This window comes from Phaethon aethereus, assembly GCF_964289735.1.
Source record: "Phaethon aethereus genome assembly, chromosome: 5".
NCBI classification, from domain to species: Eukaryota; Metazoa; Chordata; class Aves; order Phaethontiformes; family Phaethontidae; genus Phaethon; species Phaethon aethereus.
In genome coordinates this window covers 26662198-26677412 of record NC_138579.1, presented here as the reverse complement: position 1 = coordinate 26677412, position 15215 = coordinate 26662198, and the positions used below count along the sequence as shown (strand labels likewise).

The following is a 15215-nucleotide window of genomic DNA, read 5'->3' as shown; positions in this document are numbered from 1 at the left end:
TGCATAATCTTTTAAGGCAAGGCTGGAGTGTCAGTACTGAATCTGCTGCATGACCTCCCCTAGATCCTATGAATCCTCTGGCACCTGCTCGCTGGGTGACTTCCCATCAGCTTGGCCAGGTTGTGCTGTTACCTTTCTCTTCTCAGAAAGGTGCTTTGGGGCATGGGACACTCAGGTGATCTTCTGCTTGTCTCAGCTTTGTGCCCTAGTAGCTGTGGTGGTACTGTGGTACTGCCTGCTTTTCACTCTGCTGTTTTCATCTCCCTACTGGCTGATCAGGCAGGTACGCTGTTCCGTATTGGCCTACTAGTAGGGCAATTTCAGTCAGGGAAAGGCATCCCTATGAAATTAATGTCCAAGCATCCAAAGAAATATTCTTTATCCTCTCCATTTGCCTGCTGCTCTCCTGAGAAAGCTTCCAAGAGGCTTCAAGCTTGTTTGTGTGTTCAGCAGAAGCTGTCTGTGTCCCTTGTTCCTTATGTTTTTTTGAAGATTTTTTTTTGCCTGTTGCTTTCCACTTTTTTCTTTTTTTTTTTTTAATTCTCCATTTTTCCACTTAGAGACAAAAATTATTTATTGCATTGAGATGTGCTAATTAAAGCCATTTTCTGGTATTTGGTTACTGAAGTGTTTGATGTCTCTCTGACAAGACCATGAAATGCACGGAGTGTCCACAGGGACAGAATTTGCTGAACACGGTGCTTTGTAAATGAGGGGACACAGTGTCGCAGCAGCTCATGAATATGAAACGCCCATGATGCTACCTCAGTGGACTTGGGAACACAGATGAATCCTGTCATGTGCTAAATGAGACCAATTTCTTTCACTTAACTTCATCTTCAATCAGACCTTCTTCCATTTGCCTGTTTAAAATTCCCCAAACGTGATGCAGAAGGTAACAGCATTCAGTAAAACAAAGTTTTGCAGCAGCGATATTGTAATTATTTCAGTTTTACATTTTATGAGCAAGCAACTTAAACTAAAGTTAGTTTCATTCTTATGCCTGCTTAGTGGCAGGGGATTGCCAGCTCCAGATGCCACTACCCCCTTTGTATTCTCTGGATTTGGTGGTGTGTAGACAGGGAGGGCAGCATGGTCCTCACTGCAAGAGTATCCATTCTAAACTGGCCTTTGAAACGCTTACCCAGTTGGGGAAGTAAATCAGACTATGTGAGATGGAGTCATTTTTTTGGGTGTCAGGGTGTTGTCTCAGGAGACTCTTAAAACAGCTCAGGGAGAAAGTGGCAACCACACTGCTGACTAACTGCAGGCCTAACCTGGGACACATTTTCTAGATCCAGCTCTGCCACTGATTTATTGCCTGACCTTGAACAGATTCTGTCTGTCTCCACTTATGTGCTGTCATGTATCTAACAGAGAACTTAGTTCCTTGGGGCTAGGACCAGATCCTACTGTGAGCTCACAGGATTTGAAGGGACCCAGCCTGCAGTTGTTGCTACTAAACCAAAAATGAGCTCTGCCTGGGAGGGGTAAGTGCAACTCACCAACTTGTGGGAGCAACTGGGTGTTAAGGTGGTGCAGATTCTTCTACCTCCTGCTTGTTGCTTTCTGTGGTTGACTTCCTTGCCTGTCAGTAAGTTATTTGCTAAGAGGTAAAAAAAGGTGATGGTGACTACATGTACCGTAATATGAACACGTAAAGCCTTCCTTTGTTTATGACTTAAAAAGCTGCTGTTCCTTCCTTATTGTTTGTCTATCTTCATGTAGCATGGGTCACCCTCAGTCTTTCCACTCCATTTTTTCCTCCTACCATCCACACGCTTCTGCCTTATGCTGTTGGTGTCTTGCCATAACTTAGCCGTGAAGCTCTTTTTTAAGACCTAGTTCAGTCCAGCTGTAGTAATAAAACTACTATTCTTACTTATATGCTGAGACTTCTTAAATGTTCTGAGACAATCAGTTTAGTGCAGCATATTATAACTCCCCTGTTAGCCAATATTTGGTACTGGTGTCTTCTACCCCACCATAACTTCTGCGAGGATTTTGGTTTCATTCTTTGTTCACTCTTGTTCACCAGCATGTGGGAGATGGAGCAGAGTTTGCAATGGTCATCTAGCATTTGGCACTCACTCAGTTTTTCACATCTCTACCATGAGCAGTTTCTAAAGCCAGTATCTCATTTCTTTATGGGCTGAGGAATCCACGGGGAAAGGCTTTGTGTTACTCTGTTCCCAGTCGTTTGGAGCCATAGAGAGAAACCTCATCCAGTCCTCTTTAAGGTCACTGCATGCACTGAGATTTTATTTTCCCCCCCCTCCACCTTCTGTTGCATGCACTCATTTCTTCTGCTTGTAAAACACTACCTGGCGTGTCTGTCTACCTATTCTCCCCTCCCTTTAAGCTAAAATGAAAGCAGGATACTCGCTTTCAGGGGGAGAGTGAGTGTTGTTTTTAGGAACACTCTGGGAATGTTCTCTGCCATATGAAATGGAGATTCAGAGGAGTTCCATCTTGGGGAGGCTGGTTGAGGCAGGTGGCATAGGTAACCTTGCAGCATAGTGTTCAGAGGCCAGCTGGGAGGCCAAGGTTGGTAAGAAGGTTTGTACTCAATTTGTTCTACTTTTAAAAGTTTTTCATCAGTAACTCAACTTTTATTTTAATGTCTCTTATGATTAGTATCGTATCAGTTTGTTCTGATCTCAAAGTCCGCAGGAAAATGGGAGAAGAAAAGCTGAAGCTGTAAGATTTTCGTGTTGCGCCTGAGATTTGCCTACAGTTTTGATTAAAATCAGTTAATACTAAAGACTATGGAAACTGCTGAGTAATGCAACCTCCCCCTGCCACCCCCAACCTAGAGCTAGACTGCAGATAATAATTTTTTGTTTCCAGGTTTTAAAGCTACCCCTTCTTCTCAGCTGCAAAATATTTTCTTTGTGTAATGCACAGGCCATTTGTTCACTTCATTGCAGTGACCTGGTATCTGTGAAGGTGTTTCCTTTTGCACGCAGGCAGCTCCTTAGCATGTAGGTATATTTCTAAAGTTTACCCACCTGGGCACTAAATTCAGGCGTTAGAGCCTGGACAGTAAAGCATGTGTCAAGATTCTGCGCTGAAACCACAGGCTTATGAGTGTGATGGGAAGTGATCTGAAACCCTCACACTGAACAGGAGGGGAAAAAAAGTGGGTCATAGAACAAAGTATACAGAGTGTGGGTTTGTAATGTAACCTTGTTGTTGGAAAAAGCTGTATGAGTGCTGCAGTGTGAGGCTGGGAGGACATTGTCCTGTGAACTTTTCTGCATGTACATATATAAGTAACCTCACTGTAGCTAATGGGGATGTTAAAAGTAAAGCTTATGCCTACACTCTTGCAGCCACCTGTTTCTTCCCCTTGCAGTTGACATAGTGCCGTGACGTAGCTGTTACCAGAGCTTACTGGAAAAAAACCCCAATGTGAGTCCTAAGAAGAGCAACACAAAACAGTTAGGGAGCGGGAGACTGAGTGAGGGGAAAGGTGGGGTCCTTGGTGAGGTGAGAACTGAGACACTTTGCAAGCTGTACAGAGAGAAGGGAGAGGGATTCTAGAGAGGTGGCACCATGGGAATTGGAGGGAAGGGGAAATTAGGACTAACAAGTGAAATAAAGACCCAAATATTTCAGGGCTGATTTGCCACCGATAGCAGTTAGCCTGGGGAGCTGATATTTTCTTATAATTTGTGACATTTTTTGTTCTGTTTCCTGTCAGTCTCTAACAGTCTAATGCCCCTAAAGGGCATTGCTCCTGCCTAGAAATGGACAAAATCATCTGCAGTTTGCAGTAAGAACAAGCATGTGCTGGCCTTTGTTGGAGAGGCTGGCAGGAGCCCCCAGAGTGTTTCCAGCTCTTCTGACCGAAATATTTTCTAAGTGCCTATACAATATCAGAGCCTTGAATATCTTTTGGAAAGAATTTCTATATGATTGACTGGATTTTGCTAATACAGAGTAGAGGTAGGCTCTGCGAGGGGTTTGGGAACGTCTCCATGGAGTTAAATGGCAATGAGATAAAACCAGCACTGGTAAATCCAGGGTTCTTCGGGAACCTGCGAAATGGAAGGGGCATCACTGATCTGGGCCCTAAGTTTACAGCTTTCTCTAGTGCAAAAAGAGATCAACACAAGCAAAAAGGGACCAGGAAGAGGAGACCCCAGAAACAGCTACCAAAAGGAACACCAAGTGAAGAAATCCAGTTTGCTGCAAACGCCTTCCACATTTCTGCTGTCAAAAGAGGATAAGGATCTGGCCTTCTCCTGCTACAGGGAATGCTGTTCTGTGAGCAAAGGCAGCTCTGTTCCCAGGTAGTACAGTTCTTCATTCAGTTGTGTTTGCTGAGCAATAGTCACAGTCTCCTGCTGAAAAGGATAAATTAGCTCAGGAGAGATTAGACTGTTTCTCATTCCCATGCTTATTTGCCTGGACCTAACAAGGCACCTCTGCACAGCGCTTCATTCGTCCCCCTGGACCAGTCTCACCAGTCTGTTCCCTCCTTGGTATTTGTTGCTCATGTACAGGGACTTTCTCCCACATTACCGCTGAGCAGGTTTTACCAGCTGCCTCCACAGGTCGGTCTGTCTGTCCATGGAGATGCTTTTGTCCCGAAATTGCATTTTTCTACAAGTTTTATCAAGATCTGGGAGCCCCTGCAGGGAAGAGCTGGTGGGACAGCAGCAGCTTCTGTGTATTGTCCCTACAAGCAGAGGGGGGACAGATCTGCCCCAAATGCCCAGCGACCCACTGGTGATGCATTTCTCCTCCCTCTAAGGGACAGCCTGGGGGCCTGTTGCTGCAGTTTCCCTTTAAATGTCTGTGGGAAGTTTGCTGTAGTCGGAGAGCTGCTCCGCAGGCGCCTGCTCCTTGGGCGGCTGGGGAGCTAGAAGGCACAGCTCTGCTGAGGCCGGCCAAGCTGTCACTGCCTTTCGCTGTGGCCAGGCTCTCGCGGCAGCCCCCGTCCTGCTCAGCCTTCCACCAGGCAGCCAATTAGCGAGAAATCCTACTGCGTGGCCAGCTCCAAACGGCCACCGCGCCAAGGCCTGGGCTGACCCGTGTCCTGCCGCAGCTGGGCGAGGGCTGCCTCCCGCCCCGCCGGCCGGCGAGCCGGGGGGATGCGCGGGGGACGTTCAGCAGGAGAGGGCGGCTGAGAGCCTGCGAAGCTCTGACAGGCGGCTGGACAAGGGTCTTTTCAGGAAGACCCTGCCCGGAGCCCTGAGCGCCACAGGTGGGAACGTCTCTCCAGCTCCTGAATATTCATCTCAGCCTGGGCTGCAAAATGGGGTAAAGCCAGGCCCAGCCACCTGCTGCCGTCCTGCAGTAGCATGGCCACGCTGCCGACAGAGCCGGGAGCAGCCAGCTTGCTCCAGCATCAGCACGCGGTGCAGGAGTAGCCGTAGTCCTTGTGCTGGGAATACCCAGTGACCCAGACATCAGCCGTTCCAGGATCACACTGGAAATCACAAAAAGGTTTATGACATTACAACTAGGTGCATCTTCTCTAGGTTTTTGTATCTGCTAGACCACCAGAAGTTCCTTCCTCAGCTCAGTCAGGTCACAGGCCTCTGCACAGTCTGAGACCCAGCCAGCAGCTCCTTCAGCATGTAGTTTTACATGGCTTCTTTCAGTTTCTGCCCCACATTTCATTTCTAACAGTCTAGGTGACTGGTGGCTGAGCTCAGCAAATCATAACACATCTCATAAGAAGCAAATTCTTGCTGGTCTTAGGATGATGGCAAGTAGGCAGTGGGGTTTAGTACAGCCATCTTCTTTCAGCTTCAAAGTTGTCTTCAAATGCATGGTCCATGGCTACAGAGTCGTACCCAGCCCAAATATGCTCCTCTTGCAAGATTTCTTTTGACCCTAAGCTTCAAAGCTTTATTGCCTTGTTTTAATGTTAAACAATATATTTTTAATCATTGCTAAATCACTCTCTTGTGTTTTCCTCTAATAAGAAACAGGCTCTTTCATATCTGTGAAGCAAGGAAACCTTTGTCTCTAGCGAGAGGAGAGCATAATACTCCCCACTTACTGCTGCTGCTTTCTCTTGTTGCAGACATTCCCGTGATCCCAGACTTGGAGGAAGTCCAGGAGGAAGATCTGGCCATGCAAGTGGCAGCTCCCCCCAGGTAAAAGCACTGCCAGGTGTTCCTGAGGCCCTCCTCAGCAGTGCGAAATGGCTGGTGAAATTAAACTCCATCTTATCTCGTGCTCTCTGGACATCAGTGGCAGTGCTATTCAGCAGAATTTGATGCTGAATTCAACGGAGTGGGGATCCAAGCTGAACAGTGCAAACGTCTTGTTTCCTATTACACAGCGAAAGCAATTACTGCATATTCTCTCTATATATACAAAAATTACATTAGAGTAGCGTGTTTGATGTTGCAGAATCAAACTCTCAAAAGTTAGCAATTGCTTGATTTAAGGTTGCCCATATAACCTCAAATGCCTACAGTACACATGCACACATACTTTGATTATGCACGGTCGTAGGCTGCTTTGCCCTCCACAGGATATCCTTCTTACTCAAGTGCCTAGTTGATTTGCCAAGTACAGTCCTGTTGTTTGAAGGTGTTATCAGAATAGTCTTGGGGTTAGCTCAAGGGAGATCAGCAATTTTTAGAAAATGAAAGTTTTTGGGGGTTTTATCTTAAATGTATCAGTAAAGTCTTCTCTCCCCTGTTGGGCTTATTGCCAAGATCACAGACTGGGATTTCTATTGACCCTTATTTTGAGGGGTGGGGATATCTTACTCCTAGATGCTTCTCTCACAAGTATGGAGTAGGTATTGTAATTAAACAGGTGTTAACAAAAATAAATGACACTTTATAGCAGAAAATGTAAAATTACTTTGTCTCTCACCAGAGTTCATGTCTTTGTTTTCTCTTTTTTTTTGTAATCCCATCTGTTCCTTCTGTATCCATAGTGTCCCTGCAATAGAAGTGACAAGTAATTTTCATGGACAAACACAAATAGAAATTAAATTTGTCAATGACTGTTCGTTTTCTGAATGAGATTTGCTTTTGTCTGGGTCTACCCATCTCACACCCACTTGAGATGGGTGTCACCAGATTCCTGTTCATGCCACCCTTCTCCTCAGATGTGCTTCCACACCTACCCAGGCTTGTTCTTTGACCCTTTCTGGTTGCAGTGTGCAGGTGAACCGAGTGCTGACCTACCATGACCTGGACAAAGATCTTATGAAGTATGCTGCCTTTCAGACTCTGGTAAGTGGATGTTGCTATGGGGTGACCTCTGTGACACCCTCTCATTCCAGGCTCCCATCAACCTCCACAGTGATACTCAGCTGCAGAAAATACACAGCCCTATCATCCAAACAACTTCCAGTCTGCTTTCAAGTCTGTTCCTCTCTGCAATGTGGCTTTCGTGCTTGTTTGTGTCTGTGAATAGTGTGGGTATGGTATCTGCAGCTCAGATGAGGCTCCAGCTATTGTCCTTGACAAAATATGTGTCCCTTATGAGGCATATGCTATACCTGTCTCTAGCAAGACCTACCTGGTGAAATGATGGTGTCTGCGTTCTCACTCTGTATGACTGTGACTGTGTGTGTTCATAGGATGGAGAGGTTGACCTGAAGCTTCTCACCAAAGTTTTGGCTCCAGAGCATGAACTACGAGAGGTGAGTCTGTCTTTTGTGGGAATGCCAATAATGCAAAAGCTTCTTATGTGTCTCAGACTATACTTGGAAAGTAAGCTTTTGTCCGTGGGGTGGGGGACAGAGATGAGGAGGAGTCTGTGAAAAGGAGTTCATCCAAGAGGATGGAGGTCTGATTTCCCCAACACGTTATTTTAAAGATATATAGGGCTTTCTCTGTGTGAGATGATGGCATCATTACGATTGTCTCCCTTCAGTATGAAAGAGCTAGTAAGGAAGATGTGAAGGGCCTCTCACTGTCACAGATCCCTGCAGAAACAGTGCTCTGTGTATTTTATTTTGGTAGCCAGCATGAGCTCCAGGTAGTTCTGCAGGGTGGTACAGAGGGACAAAGGCAGAAAGCAAGAGGGATGTGTTAAAGCGGGACAGAACAACCTCAATACAACCGTGGGGGGGGGGGGGGGGGCAGGAGTTCAGGATTTGCAACAAAGGATTTCTGGAGCTTGGAATTGCAGATGCTTCTGCAGAAGTGCAGAAGGGTTTTATGGCTCCTCTTTATGCCCTGCCTGGGAGTATCTAAGATGAAGAAGTATCAGAAAATCTGTCCTTTATGGAGTTTTGGAACAAGACTAATTCTGTCAAAATCTTTAAACTGTAGCAGGGATTCACATTTCATTCTGGTTAGGATTCCTGTTCTAGCCAACTGAATCTGGGACTTCCCTGGTGGGGGCAGTTGCCATTTAGTTCCTCTCTTTACTGTTCATCTTGAATATTTGTCATCGTTCAGAGACCTTTGTGTGTCACCAGTGACATTTCAGCATGTTTGTCTTTTTCTTCTTGGTAGGATGATGTCAGCTGGGATTGGGACCAGCTCTTCACAGAGGTGTCCTCAGAACTAGTGACTGAGTGGGACCTGGGACAGTCTGAGAGAGAGGATCACCTCAATCTGCCATAGAGCGCTGGCACACCAGACATCTCATACATGCATCCCCTGTAAATAGTTTAGCACTTTAGTTTTCTATTCACTTGTTTGTATTTGAGAATTTATTTCAGATATGAAAATAAATAGGACCTTGCTTTATAGCAAAACTGGCTTGGGAGAAGTTTTGGGTATTTTGTAATAAAAATCTTTGTTCTCAAAAGAGATTAAGAATTCTAAACACAATAAAATACTTACTTATGAACAGTCACTTCCACCTCACTAGCACTTTACAGATAACTTCAATAGTCGACTTTTCCTCTACCGAAATGTGGCCTCTCTCAGGTGGACCATCTTACAATGGAGTGTGGTTTTCACTGATGGCTATCAGAGAAGCATAGGCTGATAGGATTTGTTTGCCTAGGACATCAAGATTACCATCTTCCTTACAACAGATGCCACAAGTTGTCAGGATACCAGTTTTACATTTCACCCAGCAGCCTCCAGCCATCTCCTGTGCTAGTTTAACCTCTCTCCTGGAACATTACCTTTGTACTGACTCACTGGAAGCAACATCACCTATTAAACTGCCAATACCGCTTCTTACAGCATCTCTTTTTTTCCCTTGAGGTGTCCTAGGTAAGTTCTGACCAGGCCTAACCCTGCTTAGCTTTTGCAATCAGATGAGATCACAGCCTGAGTGTGGAGATAGCTTCAGGCAAGAGGTGTTTGCAAAGAAAATACTGTTTATTCCATGCATGTGAAAGAATGGAGCCTGCTGCTCTGAAGCAAGGTGACTCCCTGGTGGATGTCTCCTTGGAACCAAGTAACCCACTCTTATTATCATCTAAGGAAAAATCCATTTAGCTGTTAATGCCCTGTCCCTGTAGAACCATGGTCATTATTTGCAGGAAACAGTAACATTACTTCTAAGCCAATGTCCTTCAAAGCCTTGTCCCGCTGGAGAATGTTGCTCGATAGTTCTGGGGGGCAGTGCAGGTGCTGGGAGAGGCTTGCTGTGCTGCTTTTCGTAGCTTGGTTGGTTGGTCTGGTAGAGCACTGCATTCCCACTCTTGTACTCACAGCAGGACAGGACAAATAACTCACTGTGAATTCAGTACTCTGCAAAATTTCAGATCAGAGTTGATAGGCCAAACAATTCTTCCAACAAGAGGGAAGCAATCGGGTCCCAATCAGGGGCCACCAAAATGAGGGGAGCCTCATCTGTCTGAAGGAGACACTAAGCTTTTTACAACCAAGAAATCTGCCCTATAACTAGAAAACTAGGTGAGACAGAAGCTTGGGATGCCAGTCTATGCAGGATAATCCTGAAGTCTCTAAGCAGAGGAACCTGTTTTGGTATGAACAGAAAATTCCCAGCTGAGCTAGCATCTGTTTTTCTGTGACACCTATGTTTCTTGGCCAAAGAGAATTTAGAGTGCTTCCTACATTCCAGGGGGAAAAAAAAAAAATTCAGCAAACTAAAGCAGTTTAGTAAAACAGACAAACCCAACAAGCCAGTCTGAGAGGAAGAGGATGGTAAAGGGAGGAGGGGATGGGACATGGATTTGCTCATTTCATCCCTCAAAGATCACAGGGAAAGCAAAATCACTTTTCTCTCAGTTGCAAACTGTAGGACCATCTAGTGTGGGTTCTCTTCCATCTACTTGATCTGAGGTTCTAATCCACACTGCTCCTATAGGCTGCTTGCCTGGTATCACCTTATTCAGTGGTATCTGCTTCCAGTGAGACTTTAGCCTCTTTGAAGCATGAAGTGAGCATAACTTGTGTCCTGAGAATGAGAGGACAAACTTTGGTGGTTGCAGGAGCAGCCCAAACCAGACTACCAGTACTCCCACTGAAACTTGGGTCTCTGTACCATGTCCCTACGAGTGAAGTAACTGTCTTCCTACTACAATGCTGTGCTTGCCTCTGGTTTGTTGAGAAGGGCAGGAAAACAACATGAGCAGAGAGAGGAAGGGAGGCTGAGAGATGAGCCCACCTTTCTCCCTTCAGTCAGTGTTGCAAAGCATAGGAGGCCTTGCGTTTTTGGGTCACTGTGTAAAACCGTGTAGTCACCCAGTGCAAATCAACCAGTTTTCAATCACCACAAAAGCTGAAAATGCCCAGGCCTCACGCACAAGAGTGGGTGAACTATGAATTCAATGTTTCTGGTTGCCCAGCCTCTGAGGTATGGTGTGTGGTATGTGGCATATTATGTGCGGCATTTTCTTCAGGGACTTGGGGAGTTGTCGTTGCTGGCCACATGGAGCATTAAGTGGATAACTAAGCAATAATGAGGACTGTAGCTACTGAGTGCTCTGTGCAGGAGCCATGCCATGCCTATTGCTCCTCTAGCAGCTGTGCCATGCACCAGCAATCCTGGGCTGTCTCCAGGAAGGCTCACAGAGCCATCTTGTGCCTCCAAGAGCTGCTCCAATCATCCTGGGTGGGAAGAGCACTCCTGTCTGGCTGCTCTCCCAGCAGGGAGGAATGAGAAGTGGAGCTGGGCTGTGCAGTGGTGCTCAGCCCCTCAGAGGCCACGGGGGCCCTTCAGGAGTCAAGAGGAAGATGGAAGCACCCCTTGAAACAAGAGCAGGAGGGACACTGGGCCCTGGAGATCCTCCTGGAGACAGTGAGAGGTAGGAATGGGTGAGGGCTTGTGGGTGCTGTTTGAGGCAATGTATGTGGAGGAGGGGGCCAGGAGCAAGAGCGGGGTTTGTGGGAGAGGGAGGGTAGGGGCAAGAGGAGGAGCAAGGAGGTTGAATGATTTGGAACAGAGTACGCATAAAATTTGGAGGGGAGTGAGGCCAGGGGAGAGCCAGGAGAGAGCAGAGCACAAGAAAAGCATAAGTGGGAGTTGAATCAGGCCTTTGCTGATGAGTTGTGGTCGTGTTATGGTTGGAGGAGCTGCTCTAAAGCTGCATAACATCTCCCAGAAGAGTGTGCTTGGGGCTGGGTGCTGTTGGCTACCTTCCTCTGGCTTGGGACCCTGGGCAGGGATGCTCGGGGGTCAGACACAAGTGTGTATGAGCCCGACCTGTGTCCACTCTGGGACCTTGGGAGCCCAGCAAATGCCCAGGCAGAGTTTGAGAGTAAGGCCTGAAAAAAATCATGCCTCATCAAGGCAGGAAGAGGTGCCTGTGATCATTTAGTCTGACCTGCTATAATGCAGGCCATGGCAGAGGCTGGGAAGATGTGGCTGATCTTTGTCTGTCTTTTAGAAAGGCAGATGGTACATTTGAAAGTCCTCCCTTATTAGTTTTTCTAACAGATAATTGCTCTTATGATTCAAAATCTGCTTTATTTCTAGGCTCAGTTTTTTAAGTTTCATCTTCTGTTCCCTGATCCTGCTGATGCTTTCACCCTCCCAGATAAGCCATGCTGCCAGATATTTTCTTCTTGCTTCAGTATTTATGTGCACTGTGATCAAGCTATCTCTTTAATTTCCTTCAATAAACTTAATAGACTGAGACTTGTTTCCATGTCTTTTCAATTCCTTCCCCAGCTGGAGGAGGGGAGATGAGTGTTTGGCTCCTGGCCTTCCTCCAGCAAGCTGTTCACACCCATCTTCCTACCACAGTTGTGTTTTGGTTGCAGTGCTGGGAAGGTGAGTGAGACCTGTTGCTTCTCTCTCAGGTCCTGGTGCTGTTGGAGGAGAACCTGCTCCTGTTACTCTCCTTACTAAAAAGAAATTATGAGGTGCTTTTGCATGCCCGAGCCAGCTCATGGTGATGCACCAGTGTGTATTGGCTGTGACAAAGCTGCCTCAGGAACCTACATTTCTGAAAAGTCCCATGGAAAGGAAGAAATGGCAGATGTAAATTTTTTCCTGTAGCCTGCAAAGGTGTAGCTCTGGCTGATCCTGAGGTGAGGTGACAAGTGAGAGCAGTTCTCAGAACACTGCATGCGGCTCCTGGGAGCTCAGATCAGCCCTCCGGGCTGTGCCTAGCCAAGGAATGGAGCAATAATCCCTTGTCGATCTCCACAGACCTGGGGTAAAGCAAGGTGCGGTGGTGTGCCTGGGGCCACATAGCAAATCTGTGCCAGCATAGGGTTAGAAACGAGGAACCTCAAGTGCCTGATAGAAACATGGCTTTCCTATACCTGGTGAGTGTTTCCCATCTTCAATTTGATGGCAATTCGATGTAGACAGTCTTGTGTCCTGCTTGCTCTTTGTTCTGCTCCGTTCATACATTGCTGAGGGAGACCTGCAAACCCGTCAAAGTGTGTGTTGTCAGTGAGCTCATCTGGGGTGTCGACCCAGGGACTTGCTGGGATTCTGGATGAGTGTAAATATCTACCCGCAGGTAGCCTCTTGCAGGCTCAGGGCTCAATAGGCTTCTCCAGGCAAATAGTAAACCTCATCACAAATGAAGTAAAAGAAGTGCACAAAGGAAAAATTAATTCTAGATGCTACCAGTTTTAGGAATCTGTAGTTTTGCTTATAATAATAGATACAATATTTACAAGCTTTCTGCGTGGATTACAGACTTTCTTGGTGGAGATGTTTTACTAGAGTACAGTTTGGTGGTGGTGGCGGTGGGATACTGGGGCAGAGATGGCATACACAGCACTGTATGTAGAAAATAAAAATGTAGAAAATAAAAGCGGGAAAAAAACCCCAGACCCAACAACTTTCCATTAAAGAGTCTGCCTGCCTGCCAGCCGGGAGCCTCTTAAAGGGACTCTGCCTGGCTGTTTTATTAAGTGTGACAAAGTGATGGGAGGTGGGGGGGAGCTCCTATGTTAATAAGTTGGAAAGGCACTGCCGTTCCTCTCGCCGGAGCGTCTCAGGGAAAGTGGAATTAATTCATGGCATATGCTCCCAGCATCTGCCGCGGTGACCCGGAGTGGCGGGAGCGCAGCGCCAGGCAGCGCGAGCCAGAGCCCGTATTCCCTGCTCCTCTCTCGGGCCTTGCTCGCTGCCTGCCCGTGGCTGAGTGTGGGGACAGCGTGGCCGCTCCGGCTGAGCGCACGCCCAGCCGCCCACCTGCCTGCCTGCTGGCCTGGCTGGATGTCGCAGCCCGTGGCCAGAGTCTTTCTCCCTCTGAAGAAGGAGACATGCTCTAGAGTTGGGGGGGATAAGGGAATGTTTGGGTAGAAAAGAGACCAGTTAGAATGGAAACTAATTCAGTTTGTCCCAAACAGCCTTAATTCCTCCCATGGCATTCCCTGACCAAGTCGTCCCTTCTGCAGCCACCTGACTTGTTCTGCCACCTGCTGTGAGGCTCTGACTCCTCAGTCTCCCTCTTCCTCCTTTCCCACTGCATCTCTACAGATGATCTGATCCTCTCCTCAACAGAGAGGACAGAAGTTGTATTTGCTGTTAGGTGAGATTTCATTGTTTATTTAATGCCTCCTGGGAAATAACTTTCCACACCTTATTTGCCCTTGACCGACGTGCACCACAGCCAGGAGCTGTATCCAGCCAGTACAGGTGGGTGCGCTGTGTTGTTTGCAGGCTGCAGCGATCTTTGCCTGTGCTTCATGCTGTGCATCTGAACTTCCCTTTGGAAAGTTCAACAGAGCCAATACTCCACTGGCTGCTCTTTCTTCAGCCATATACTTCCACCTTTTTGGACAACTGCCTGCGATACGGGACACTTCTCCGGCCTGGAGAGCTGACAGAGCCAGGAGAGACCAGAGCAGTGCATGATCCCCAGCCAGGGCAGAGATGCCCCATGCTGCTTCTGTGCTCTCCCAGCAACTGCCCCCACACCTCAGCAGCTTCTCCCGCTTGCTCTCCCTTTCAAAATCTGGCATCCCAGTCCCGGGCTGTGCTGGGACTGTGTAGTGCTGAATGAGAGCCAAGGCAGGGTCCCAGCTGTGGGGCACCACGAGGGATCCACGATGGGCTGCCTTGGTGAGACCTGTCCTCCCAGGGCCGTGCTTTATCTGGGGGTATGACTTGCACTTCTTGCGGCCACAGCCTGGGAAGCATCCTGATTGATTCAGTCATGGATTCTGCATCACATGGATCTCCAGAGCTCCTGAGCCTATTAATCTCTCTGCCATGGTCCCTGGGGAGATGAGACCTTTCCTCCTAGTGCCCCGCTACCTCAGTCTGCCTCAGCAGGCTGCTCTGCACAGACCTCACTGGGGCCAGAGCAGCTCCAGGCCACGGGCCCTCTTATCAGGCTCCATCTCCTGTCACTTTCAGGACCACTTCATTACCCTTTTATTAGCCCTCTTCTCCTGCTTATCGTTATTAATAATCATGCTGGATCGACTGGAGCGCTGACAGCTGCCCCTTGTCTATTCTTTCCGTCTATTTTAATTCTGCCTGCTTATCTGGAATAAACCTGATCCTTTTTCTTTTAATTAAAGAAATTTGGTCAGCCAGTCCCTCCTCCATGCAGAGATAGGACTGATCACACCAGTGATAGGCAGAGAGCAGGAAAAGGGGCAGATTGCTGGGTGACAGTGTTTTCCACAGCCCGAAGATATGGGATGTCAGAGGAGAGGCTGGAAGAGATTAAGGCACATGTGTGCGGAGCAGCTCCGCTCTGGGGCGCTGGGAGGTGCTTCTCTTGGGGTCTCTGTGCCTGACCCAGCCTATTGCTGCAGGGCTGTGCGGCTGCGGCTGTGCTGCAGGGGAGAGGCACCAGTGCAAGACAGGCAGGAGAGGTCTGCTCACCCTTCTCTGCTTTGCGTGGGTGGCAACAGCAACGCCAGGCTCAGAGCCTGTAT

General features: G+C 47.6%; 1 protein-coding gene across 1 annotated transcript in view; it reads left to right on the top strand.

The window, feature by feature from the left end:
* The window catches only part of IFT43 (intraflagellar transport 43), a gene marked incomplete at both ends in the record, with an annotated part of 46070 nt that extends 37512 nt beyond the window's left edge, over positions 1 to 8558 (top strand). Inside the window, 4 exons of the mRNA XM_082000326.1 lie at positions 6044 to 6116; positions 7139 to 7214; positions 7565 to 7627; positions 8448 to 8558. Of these exons, the coding sequence (XP_081856452.1) occupies positions 6044 to 6116; positions 7139 to 7214; positions 7565 to 7627; positions 8448 to 8558 (323 nt within the window). The remainder of the gene's footprint in view (positions 1 to 6043; positions 6117 to 7138; positions 7215 to 7564; positions 7628 to 8447) is intronic.
* Positions 8559 to 15215: the final 6657 nt, after the last annotated feature.